The following is a 13,445-nucleotide window of genomic DNA, read 5'->3' on the forward strand; positions in this document are numbered from 1 at the left end:
CAACCATGTTATGAACTGAATGTTACGTTCCCTTAAAATTCATTCGATAAAACCCCAGTGTGATGGTATTATATTTAGAACTGGGGCTTTGGGTAGTAATTAGGTAATAAGGGTGGGGCCCTCATGAATCCAATTAGTGTCATTGTAACAAAGAGTCATGAGAGCTCACCCCAACTTTTCCAACACGTGAGGGCAGAGCAAGAAAGCAGCCATCTGTAAAGCAAAAAGAGGGCCCTTACCAAGAACCCACTAATGTTTGGCACACTGACCTCTGATTAACAGCTTCATCCAGAAATGGGAGAAATAAAAGTTTGTTACCAAGTTACCCAGTTTATGGTAACTTCTTATAGCAGCCTGAACAGACTGAGAGAAACCATAATGCTCATTAGTATCACTGTACGTACATGGCTCTGATATTTAAGTGCCAACACCTGGCCTTCATGTATCAGGGTTTATCATCCCCAACATCACCAGGGCACCCAGTTCTGCAATGGCACATGTCCCTCTGCTCTTCCTTACAGCGGAGAGGCCACCACTGCACTTTTAAGGATGATGGGATCCCTCTCGCGGTGCATATTCTTAAGCTGGGTAATTTGTTTCCAATAATTTAAAAGCATAATTCAAAGATAGGAACTAGAGGCTACTCTTCTGAGATTTCAAAGGGCAACATGAAAGTTTATATCTTAGTTTTAAATCAAATGTAAGAGACTAAGAACCAAGGCCAAAATAAAAACAAGATTAGGATATAAATGTTATGCCTTCTCTCACACTCATCTTAATCACAGACCCTTCATTGTGCAGGCTGATGCCATTTCTAGAAGCAACGAGCAATTTCATCACTGAATAGCCAATTTCACATTCTTTTTATTAGTAGTAGCGGTGGTGTCATACTTTACATTTTTTGTTATTTATGAAGTGGCAATATAAGTTTTATTTAAAATATTCAAAAAAATAGAGTACGTAATGAAAAGCATGCTTCTCTTCCACCCTGATGACACTGAGTTCTCCCCTGAAGTAACCAAGGATACTAGTTTCCAAGAATCTTTCCAGATATATTCTATGTGCACATACATAAGTTTGCACAAAATAATCACATTTTTTACATTATACTCACCTTGTGTTCACTTTATGGTATATTTTCAAATGTGTTCTATATTTGTAAAAATAGAGTTACATTCTCAATTTATTTACTGGCTACATAGTATTCCAGTACATGTACATGCTAAATTTATATTACCAGTTTATATGGATGAATATTTAAGTAGTTTCCAATATTTTGTCATTTAAAGTGAAGCCTTAATGGATTGCTTGTAAGTATGTTATCTTTCACATGCATATTTCCAAAAAGTGAATGTGCTATATCAAAATGTATGTGTATTTATTGCACCTAATGTGGACCAGGCATTAAATCCTCTATAGGCACTTTTTATGTTTAAAATTTGGCTGAATGAAAGCAAAACGCATACACACCAAAAATAGGACAGAGCATGTATCCACATAATTTCTTTAAAAAGAGAACTATTTCTTTTTAAGTAGTGAGGTCAAGCCTGACATAACTTTACCAAGAAGATTAGCAGGAACACACAATATTGAAGTGAACTCCCTGGCAAATTTGTCTAAAGTTCTTGCTATCCAGGGAGTATCATCATTTTGAGCAGCCATATTTTTCAAATGGTTTATCTCTGTATTCATCTTCTCAGCTTCTTTTCTAAATCCTTCAGTAAGTAGATCTCTTTGGACCTAAAAAATAAAATAAAAAAGTAAAAGTGAGTAGGGAAGTAAAACTTTAAAAATAACCTAGTTTCTAAGAATCATATTTTATATTTAAGAACGTGGCCAAGGTGTCCTTGTTTTATGACTAAAATTGTTCTCTCTGACAAAAGCAAGGAGAATTTTAGAAAAGGAATATGTCATGCCTAGAACCTGAATGTTGAGAGGAAGCAGAGTTTACAGCCTTATTAACATTCACAAACCATTAGGGTTTTGTAAGAACACTAAACCTGACATGAGGACAAATGTAATATGTTCCAGTCAAAATACACCAGTTGAGAAGTAGCCTGGTCTGCGGGCGCTAATTCTCACTCCCACTGGGATAATACAATCAACCAAATTTTAGAAATACTGGGACTTACAAGCTGTTCTAGAAATCTGTTATAAACATATAATTCCAGATAGACAATCAGCATTCTACCTATGCCATATGATAACTTGGATAAACTATCCACATTTGGAGACAATGCAGCAAGGTTAATGCTGTCACGTCCCTGTAATTTGAAGTCTGGACATTTCTGATAATTATTGTCAGCGTAGGTGTACCTCAGGTCTTTGGGTGGTAGTAGGGTTCCTAATAATTGACAGTGATCTTGACAAAGCAAACCAGTTGCTGCTCATATGAAATACACGATTGGAATATCTGTTTAATCAATTTAAAATCTCTCAAAATAAGAGCTCAAACCTATTTATATTCTCCAAAGACTTGCAGGAGCCATACTTTCCTCCAAAGTCTATGAATTCAAAGCTGAGAAGGAGAAGGAGAAAGGAGGGGAAGGAGGAGGAAGAGAAGGAAGAGGAGGAGAGAAGGAGAAGAGGTCAAAGGATTCAGGCTTCAATAAATCACAGCAGTAAATGGCAACGGTACTTCCCTCCATGGCCTTGCTGAAACCTTCATCCCTCCCACCGAGGTACCAGGACAATGACCATGGAGCACAGCTGAGGCTGCAGCTGGATTTACCTTCAGTTTATGGTCCAGCATCATATTCTGCTCTCTTATTGCGTTTTCTCTTTCCCTCTCCAGCTTCTCCTTCAGTTGGACGATGTTTTCCTGGAGACTCCTCTCTTGTGCCTCCATCTGCAGCTGCTGCTCCTGCAGTTGTTGCCGCAGCAGCTCCTGTTCCTTCTCAGCTGCCTGCTTCCTGGCCCGCTCCTCTGCCCCAGGGAGGTTTTAGAGAGGGAGGAAAATTAAGTGAGGATGGACCTTTACCCTCCCGAAGGAGAAGGAGACCAAACCAAATTGGAAGGGCCGGTGGGAAATCCCTGAGTCCCCCCCGTGTCCACACCAGCGTGAGCACAGTGCAGAATGTGATGGGAAAGGCCTGGCCTGGCTGAGGTACAACTACAACTCCCCTGTGGTTTTCAGATTTAGCAGACTCTGTTCCACAGAAGAGGAAGTTCCTTGTTGCAGGAAGGTTTTGCTCTCACACCTGCCGAAGGGCATTGCAGGAACCTGCCTGCCCATTGTGGGCCCAGACTAGCCCTTTACCTGCTATGGCCTTCTCCCCATCAGTGAGCGCTTTGTCTGACTGCAGGATGGATTTCTCTATGGCTGCCTGTGACTGCAGGAACCTCTGAAATACCTCATTCGCCTGAGGAAACAAGAAAGGGCAAAGAACTTCCATCTCTAGTGGGGAGAATGCTGCTGCAAAAACTAGAATGTCCACATAGTTTTTCCTTCGTGCTTAAAACTCTACAGTGGTTCCAAACAAAGTGTGTGCAAGCTCTATAGAGTCACCACGGGTTGTCCATATCCCTTGCTTCCTGTTTCCCTGCCGTCTCTCTCCCAGTGCCACTTCCTTCTACCCACTCCAGGTTCCAGCCAGTGAGAACCGTGCTCCATTCTACAAACCCACAGTCTCGGGTGTTTTTTAATATTTGCCTTCCCAATGTAAAATGTTCTCTCTAGTGCTACTGTTCTCCTCTGCCACTTGCTGGCTATGACTTTAGGCAAGCTGTTTTAACCCATCTCTGCCTCTCGGTTAATGTGGAAAATGTTGACAATAAGTGTAGATGCTTCTTAATGCTATTTTAGGTTTCAAATTTAAAAGTCTAGGGAAAGAGCTTAATGTTATGCCTATAACAATAACAGTTCGATATATATTAGTTGCATTACTATTATTACTTTTTGTTATTATTATTATATTATTATTGTAATGTGTTACCACCACCTATATAACCCGTTTTCACAGATTCATAAGTATTATAACTCTGTATACAATTTTCTACATGTTTGAACTCTTTTTCACGTTTTATCAGCTTTGAATGGAAAGACGGACTTTAACTAGTAAATCATCTGCATTGGCACACTGAATGTCATGTTGTTACATGAAGAAACGATTTTTTCTGTTCTGTCTCTTGTGGATTTCAGAAACCCATACTCATTTTTAATTATTTCTACTCTATTTAGGAAGACAGAGCAAATAGTGGACCTTAAAAACTAAAGCTGTCATGATATCCCCATACTTTCTTATTATCCACAGCTGGTGCTGTCCTCTCAGATTTTCAGAAGGACCACCCCCTCTCGACTTTAATGTCTAGATTCCCATGCTCCCCTTCTTCCTCACCTTCACTCCTTTCCTGGGCACTTGCCAATAGTCCCGTTCAATCCTTTCCTTTGTTTCCAGGTAAAGCTTGTGACCGCCAGAAACAGAGAATGTTCCTGCTAAAATCCTTTCCATTAGGGCCGTTGAGAGTTGATCAAGTTTAGCCTGGCAGTATTTAGCAGATGCCTCTTCATTCTGCAGCAAGAAACTCTTCTTTTTATTCTTTAGGATTTCCTACAAGGGAAAATAAAGGGATGTCACCAGAAGAAAGGAACAGAGAAGATAAAATTCTGAAGAATATGATAGAAAGAAGTTTAACTGTGGTCTTCATGAGAAAAGCATTCTGTTGGAGAGGGAACAGGGAATAAAACAGGAATCATGAGACTTGATTTACTCATAACCCTAAAAAATCTCTGCAATTCAGGGGAAATCTTTTTAACCTCCCTGCCTTTCAGGTTCTTCATCAAAAATACTGGAGTTGCATTACCAAATCTCAATGGTTTGTTGCAGCTGCAGCATTCAATGTTTCTGTTTTCAATGATGCAACAAGAAGCAATAGAGGTTGAAAATACCCTGGAATTAGAGTCTGTTAAGAGAAATTTGGTTCCTAACTACTTGATCCATGAGTAAGAGAGGAACAATGGGGGTCAATATCAGCATTTCTAGGCTTCATTGTTTAAGAGGAAGAGTCACAAAAGGTCAATAAATACTAAGACAAAGTACCACAAGCCTCTTCTGGAACTCCTGGTTTTCATCCTTGAAGGAGTGCTTCATGAAGATTTTAATGGCTTCCCTCTCATAGGCTGCGTGCAGGTCCAGCAGCTCCTGGAGTGTGTCTGTGGGGAAACTCACTCGCTTGGCCATCTGCTCACTGTAGTGGGCGGCTGCCTTCTGCACAGCCGCTGAGTTCTCAAGCTGGGCCAGAGTTGTCACTGCATTTTCCAAACAAGGTACTGCTCCACTATTGATGGCATCCACATAGGTCACCACCAGAGTTCCCAGCCCTGAATAAGCCAGGAAATTTAGAGGATGAATTTAAAGTTATCACTCAAGAGGATCCAAGATTCTAAGATTACATTTCTGAATCTTTCTCTTTCTCTCTCTCTGTCTCTCTGTCTCTCTGTCTCTCTGTCTCTCTCTCTCTCTCTCTCTCTCTCTCTCACACACACACACACACACACACACACACACACACACACACGCACCCTCCCTTCTTCTAGCATCACCTTCAGTTTTCTACTGACTCTTAAATTTTATGGTTCTTCAGACCACAGGGCTAAAAAAAATTAAGTATTGACCTTCATCTATCACACTGAAGGGTATTTAGAAAACATAATTTCCCATTAAAAAATTAAAAGCAAAATTGTTTACATAGGTAGACAGATAGATAGGCAGGGTTAATGAGATATATAGTTTCAGGGATTCATGGGCTAATATTTGTTAATGGACTGTTCTAAATTCCCCAAATATCTTTTGTATTCTCCTTACAAATTACACTTATTGTACAGGACTTCCCTTGAGAAAATAGTGTATATATTTTTATACCTACTTAGAGAATTCATTATCAGTAGAGCATTTTATCACATAGGTGGAAGCCACAGATATTAGATAAAGTTTGCAATTTTGGACAGGAATTAGTAAATCCAAAAAAGTGTGGTAATTATAAAATACAAATATTTCTTCATCGGGTATTTAATATTAGTAGACCCATAATTCTATATAGAATCAAACTAAAATGCTTGAAAAAACACATCGCATAATTTATTCAATATGTGTTAGGCCTCACAGAAATGTGAAGAGGAGACTCACGTTTCCCAGTGACCGTGATTCCCTCTCTGAGGGTCTTGGTTCTCGCCTGGCTGAAGATATAAGAACAGAAATTCTTCGCTTGTTCCTGGAATTCAGGTTCCAGCTGTGTTTCTGTCACATTCTCAATATTGGCTAGGAGTTCTTTGTCATTTGTTGGCCGATCAAAGACAAAACACTTCCGTTTTGGGAAGAAATGCCGGATGGCCTCTCTGGGAAGATTGGACATTTGGACTTTGGGATTTCTGCCTAAAGAAAAAAAAAAAAAAAAGATGATTACAGTAGGAACAGTCTGAGGGCAAGGAATGCAAAGACTTTAATGACAGAGATTTTCGTATTTCTGCCATCTAGTGTATCTTTGCCATCTATAAATAGAAGTTCTATTTATAACTCCCTTAGTATAGAGATCCAATGCTTCTTAAAACATCAAACTCACCAATGATACAACTCTGGGTAGAAATTTGAGGAGAGATCTAATATGGCAATAAGAAGCTTATTGCCGTTATTCCCAGGCCTAAACTGTCTATATGGCTTACTGAATAACTAACAGAAAAGGAGTTCAAATGTAAGAGTTTGAGCTACTTGATTCCACGTAGAAACTGAGTTGAGGGACAAAAGGAAGAGCCACAAACAAGGGATAATGGAGCAATATTAGGAATGACATCCTGATTATTTACGGAAAACTGTTTGGATGCTAAAAAATCTTGTGTATGCAACAGCTTTTGTTTTTAGCAAAAACCTCTGAAGACTAAATAAAACTAAAATGTAATTTTAAGATGTCACTTCTAATATCTATATTCTTTAAAGAACTGTATTTAATTTGATAGCATTTCTCTTCTGCCTAGCCAATTTCTCATTAATTGTTTTTGAGAAAGCATAAATAGAAACATGAGGACAGGAATAAATAAAATGGATTTGATATTTCTCTCACGGTCATTAGATACTCACCCACATAAATATAACCCATTAAAATAATTTATTATTTTGAAATTATAGCATGGGGAAATTAATAGAAAGCTATGACATAGAAAATAAAATGAAATATTCTCATAATTATTAGAAATATTGTAAAAGCATAGATTGAAAAGACATATATTTCTTGAGGTTCATTTAAAGCCATAAAGTCATGGGAGGCCAGATGGCTCAGTTGGTTAGAGTGCGAGCTCTGAGCAATAGGGTTGCCAGTTCGATTCCCAGATGGGCCGGTGAGCTGTGCCCCCCTGAAACTAGATTGAAAATGGTGACTAACTTGGAGCTGAGCAGCGCCCTCCACAACTAAGATTGAAGGACAACAACTTGACTTGGAGCTGATGGCTCCTGGGAAAAACACACTGTTCCCCTTCTCCAATAAAATCTTTAAAAAAACAACAAACATACAGTCATCTTTGTAGATGATGTACGGTGTTATCCCAAAAATAAACCCCAGTTAAGATCTTAGCCAGACGGACACATTTAGTACGTTATAACCAAGTTCCGAAGATGACATGACTGTATTTGAATAAATGTAGACTGTTGTACATGAAAAAAATAAGACATCCCCTGAAAATAAGCCCCAGTGGAGCAAAAATTAATATAAGACCCAGTCTTATTTTCAGGGAAACACAGTATCTATCGAGTCAATAGAACATTATATCCCTATTTCTAAAGAATAATATCTATTTGTATGCAAAATGTTTTGTTTTTATTAAATAGGCTTTTTATTGCAATTTCATGCCTGATAAGTATCTGGTCAGTTGTTTTCCTCAACACAGCAAAGCAGAAGCCAAAATAGGGAACACAAGTGTCTGGTCTTTAGAAGGTTTTTAACACCCACTGTATTCTAAGTTACAATTGGATGCTAAATTGTGTGAAGAACAAATGGTTTTGAATAGTTATACTCTACATTAGGCTCTGCTTTTCTTACCTGAACTCCAGTCCCTAGAGCTTTTCAACCCACCTTCCAGTCACTATTTCTACAGACTTCAATCTAATCTCAAATACAAGCAACCCCAGAGATGATGGACAATGTTTGGTACCTCCCACCCCCTATTGGACCATCCACTGCCCAGGCCGCGCTCTGATACCTGGAATCAGCTTCAAGGCATTCTCCAGGTACTCATCTTCTGTGATAGGGCAACCGTTTAACTTCAGCTCCAGGGTGAAATCCCGGACAGACCAGATAAAGTCTGGAAAGAAACTCACAAACTCTGAGGAATCTTCTACTTCTTCCGGGGAAGGGGAGGACTTTGCCCTGATGAGTTCTGTCAGTTCTGTCACATATCTACAATTTGGCTAAGGAAGAGGAACTTCCTCCCCACAAATCCCACATTTCTCTAACGAAAAGTTATTATAAACACTCCCTTTTGCCCCAGGTTCTTCTGCTTCAGCAAAGGCAACTAAGTGACAGAAGGAGAACCTGCGTCGATCTCCAACCCTATAGACTCAACGACCCAGGGGTTCAGTTCCTGGAAGGATACTGCAGCTGCTCCAGCGCCTGGTGGTTGATGGTGCTCATGCTGTTGTAGACAAAGCTGCTGCTCAGAAGCACGGCCAGTGCGAAGATCCAGGAGTCATTCTTGGGGTTGCCCTAGAAACAACATTCGAGTAAGACGTTTAGGAGTTTACCTTGCAGAAATTCATTCAGACAGTGAGTCTATTAGTCTTCCATTTATTATTTCAGCTCAAATATTTACCATGCAAAGAAATAAGTTTGAAGACAGACCTAAATACAGATATCAGCTTTGACAATTAAAAAGACATTTCTTGTGACTGCGTTTTTTCATATACGAAGAAATTGTAATCTTCACAGAGCTTTCTTTTAATTCAGTTGGATGAAATAAAATAACATATATAGAATAGCTAGTATGGTACCTGGAATGCAATTAGGTATTCAATGGTGGGTGTTAACACATACTCAGCTACACATATTGATTGGTCATAGGCAATGTAAAATATACCATTGTGGGCATATCTGGGTATTCAAATTACATCTAGTTAAATTCAACAAATGTTTATGGGAAGCTACTGAGTGTTTCCCACTGTTCTTAAATTTCAAAAGCAAAGTCTAAAATGACAATGACTACTTTCATGATATTTCAAAGCAACGACAAATATTCCTAAGAATAAGTGCAACAAAGATGACAACATCCATAAGGAGCTTACATCTTAGTATGTTTATAAACAGTGGAACCTATAGTTACAATATTAAATTAAAGTTTAGAAGTCCATCAAGGAAGAACAGAATTCTGAAAGTTGGAAAAGAGTACCTGACACGAAGTTTTCCTTTATGTATTGAACTGAGCATTAAAGAATTGGTAGAATGTGGACTTGAAGAAATGAAGGTGATCTCACAGGTAGAAAGACTCACAGAAGCAAAATTACATATGGCTGAAAGCACAGGTCTTTGAATTATTTGATTTGACTGAACCAGAAGTAACATGCAGAAGTTAAGCCTCATGCAGGTGGACAAAGGACTGTAAAGGCCAGGCTAATTTGTTTGTATAACTTATAATAGCACCTAAATAATGACATAATCCAGAAATTATTTCTGTTACAAACGGTGTTGAAAGTTGTGCCCTAGAGCAAAAAGATTTATATCTGGAAGAGAACATACAAGAGTTTGGAGGGAAAATAGCCTACTTACTTATTTATTTCCCCAACCACAATTTTTTTTAAAGTAATCAATTAAGATAAGGAGAAATGGCATTTATGACAAACAACAAACAATTTAAATATCAAGACTATATCATTGTTTAATATATGATTTTAAAAATAAACATAGAATTTATAACTCCTCTTTGAGTAGAAATAGACAGATATAGAAATTTAGATACTATTTTCAAATAAGTCTCAAAGTAATCCAAAAAAGGAAATATCATTCATTTCACCAATTCGTATAAAGCTAAACTATTGAAGAAATGCACATTAAAATGTTTGTTGTATAACCAACAAATGCTTTTATAGAACCAGCACATTCAGACGTGTGTCAAAACCTTCCAGAACGCTCTTTGGGCGCTTGGTGAACTTCACCATAGGACTGCAGACTCACCAAGGGGAGGACCTTAACTTTGTTCACTAATATTTACAGTGCCAATCCCAGAGACCTTGGAATCAGGTGTTCAATAATCATTTACTAAATTGAATCAAATCATTTACCTCGTGCCAAGAAATAATAGAAAATTTGACTTAATATACCATGATGCCTCACCTAGAAGCGATGTTCAAACAAACTAAAGTTTGCCTCATTTACTACAGTTGAATTTCTAGATTCCACAAATAGATCACAGGGCTTAAATTACCAAATACCATGCAGAAATAAGGAGAAAATCCAGGTTACAAAGGACTCTCTGTGACTCCCTGCCTTACCTTTTCCACATCGCCCAGGCCCTCGGTGTCCAGAAGGACCAGAGTGTGACTTGGCTTGGAGGGGTGAGGCACACACCACATCCAGATGCCCTTGGTTTCAGACTGCACTGTAGAGCCCAGACGGAAACCTGCAAAGGACATGGAGAACAACATATGATGAGAGCAGATAATCGAAGCAGCCAATAGGTTACAATGTCAGACCCATTAGAATTACACTACCCCAACATACAAGATGCTGCTTTCTCTATTGCATAAAAATGTCCTACTTTGTGTGTCATCTATTTCAAGGAGGAGGGGATGTTAGCTGTGAGAATGATACCAGGCTAGAGCTCAAGATGGAGACAAAGAGGCATCCATGAACTAGACAAAATAGGGGTTACTGATAACCATAACAAGAACCTTTTGAAAGAATGGTGAAGCTCAAAGCCAGAACGAAGTGTGTTAAAGAGAGACATGAAAAGGGAAAAGTGGGAAAGGAAATTGTGATAATGTGACTTTTTGCCAAGCAAAGTGATACAAAGAGGGTGGGGTTAGTAGCCACAATGGAATGTGAACTCACAAAGGATTTAAGATAACAGATATTCAAAGATCTTTGTATGTTGATGGGAATATTCCGTAGAGAAAACAAAATATGTTGAGAGGAAGAGAGAGAGAGAAAGCGAGAGAGAGAGAGAGAGAGAGAGAGAGAGAGAGAGAGAGAGAGAGAGAGAGATCAACACAATTGCAAGATCCCAGTGTTTGCACAGGTAAAATAAGGTAGGAATCTGAGCATTGCTAAGAGAGAATTTCCTTACCAGGAATAAAACAAGAAATATGGTAACAGATTATAGTAAAGTAGTAATTTATTGGCAAGAATTAGAATTAAAATGTTGGATGATTGAGAGGAGTTTAGTTCTCTCTTCATGTGACCAGGGAAGAAAACTAAGAAGCTATGATATAGCTAGAGTCAAAGATTGCCCCTGCCTGAGACAGCACTCACCATCTTTCTGTCCTGCAAGACAGTTCATCAAGTAGGATTTGCCTGTACGATATAGTCCTACAATGGCCACGACCACCACTGGCTGAGAAATCTTGTCAAGAATCTGTAGAGCTTTCTGGTTCACTGACAGCTGCTCATTGTTGTTTTCCACCAGACAAATGGGGGCCATCATGTTGTGTCCAGATGCCATGGCAGCCTGCCAACCTAGAAGAGCCTCCTACTAGAAATAAGATTGCAAATTTATTCTCTGGCTCAGAGTTATCCAAAGCACCCAACAATTTAGGACTGAGTGAAACTTCTGTCCTTTCTAAGGAAACAAAGGTAACCTTGAATTAGCAGACTGTAGAGGACTTGCTCTATCATCCCACCAAATCTCTGATGATGCTAGTGATGAAACATAGGATATTATCACTCTCCAAAGTTTTGCTTCCATAGTATAATAAAATTCAATTATCATATACTGAGGCTCTATAATATACCGAGCCCTGTTATACATACTTGGCCTCATTGATACTTATAAGGATCTGCAAATTAGAAATTTGATATGCACTTTGCAACAAGACAAATGAGTCTCACAAAGGCTGAGTGAATAAGTTACAGAGCCAGGGTTAAAACCTAGACAATCAAGCAAAATGGCAGACTAGGAAGACTTAAGCCCTTCTTCTTCATGGAGACATCAAAAAATAAGGCCCAAATTGGCTAAAATAACTTTATATTAGTTTTGCAAAATAGTCAAAGGCCTAAAGCAACTAAGCAAACACACAATCTAGAAAAAGCCACATTCAAAATGGTAGGAGATTCTGTGGTATTTATGTTGGTCCTTCCCCCACACCCGCTCCGTGTGGTACAGTCTGTCTACAGGAGGTGGCAAGCCAGTTGCCAAGTTCTTTCTCTGATCCAGAGGGAACAGGAAGACCTTGTTTGCAAGGTTCTAACCTGTTTGGGAGCTTTGTTCTACCTCTTCAGGGCTTTGTTCTACTTCACATGGATTTCAAATGGCCAGGGGAGAAGAGAATGTTAAACGCAGATCTGACACGTTTAACAAATGCTACAAATGACTCCAATGTTCTTAATGAAAAACAAAAAGAGAGAGAGGGAGAATCTGAGAGTGTAGGGGGAGCAGGGAGAGAGAGTCTTGACTAGATAGTTACTTTTAACAAATAAAGATTGGAGATGTGGGGACTAAATTTATTTCTACATAGAAATTACAGAGCTCTCACTCCAAAGCTTCCGTAAGTATGACTAATAGAAAGATTAAAAAGAAACGATCTCTTTGCATTATAATGGCTTGTGAGTTTCTTGAGGGAGTGTGTCCTGCTCTACGCATTCCAATGCCTGCCCCAGAGCCTGACAGAGCAAGGCAGACAGGCCCCCACAGGGGCTCTTTCCACTCTACTTGCTGCTGCCATGCTGCCCTGAGTTGATGTTAGGAGAGCAGAGCATCCAGGGGACACTGTGCACTTGGTGTCACTTTGCAGAGAGGCTGAGCTTCCCCAAAACTAACACTAGGCACAGACCCCTGCAACCCAGACAATAGGCCACCTGCCTTTCCTGCCCATTCTTTCGTTGTCACTCTGAATGAGAAATTAAGTTTTGAGTTCCAGACGAAGTGAACATGGGAAGGAAGATGGACATACCTGCTCTGTAGCATGTGAGTCCAAGAAGAGTTTCAGCTGCCTCTCAGCACAGACTCACTTGCTCTTTCACTTTTCTGTCCCTCCCTTACAAGCGCTAAGAAAGAGACTAAGGAAGCTGGGCTTCCAGTTAATTGGTGTGATAAAACTGAAATTGAAAATAAAAGCAGCATGCTGAGCCAGCTGAGAAGAGCATGAGCACGGGAGTTTGGTGCAGGGTGAGAGGAGGTTAGAAAAACCCAATTACTCAACAGTCACACCATAGTAAACTACTCCACCAACTGTTTTATGTCCTTTCCATCTTGAAAGGCCTTCACTATCTCTCTTCTCAATACCTCTCTGCCCATTGGCTTAAGATTCCTTGGT

General features: G+C 39.3%; 1 protein-coding gene across 2 annotated transcripts; it reads right to left on the reverse strand.

The window, feature by feature from the left end:
* Window positions 1-844: 844 nt before the first annotated feature.
* LOC109458608 (guanylate-binding protein 6-like) lies at window positions 845-13,237 on the reverse strand. Of its 2 annotated transcripts, none has more exons than XM_074335103.2 (11): window positions 13,083-13,237; window positions 11,446-11,665; window positions 10,467-10,594; window positions 8,579-8,688; window positions 8,186-8,382; window positions 6,126-6,371; window positions 5,040-5,320; window positions 4,338-4,550; window positions 3,260-3,362; window positions 2,732-2,925; window positions 845-1,740 (listed from the first exon to the last, which is right to left on the reverse strand). In XM_074335103.2, exons 2-11 carry the CDS (start codon window positions 11,633-11,635, stop codon window positions 1,519-1,521), a joined length of 1,884 nt encoding a protein of 627 aa, XP_074191204.2. In that variant the 5' UTR covers window positions 11,636-11,665; window positions 13,083-13,237; the 3' UTR covers window positions 845-1,518. The 2 variants fall into 2 exon arrangements, with proteins under 2 accessions (XP_074191204.2, XP_074191205.2); XM_074335104.2 differs by having other exon boundaries at window positions 11,446-11,662; window positions 13,083-13,226.
* Between the last annotated feature and the right edge of the window lie 208 nt (window positions 13,238-13,445).

Source organism: Rhinolophus sinicus, chromosome 14 (genome assembly GCF_057876585.1).
Source record: "Rhinolophus sinicus isolate RSI-liver-muscle chromosome 14, RSI-T2T, whole genome shotgun sequence".
NCBI lineage: Eukaryota > Metazoa > Chordata > Mammalia > Chiroptera > Rhinolophidae > Rhinolophus > Rhinolophus sinicus.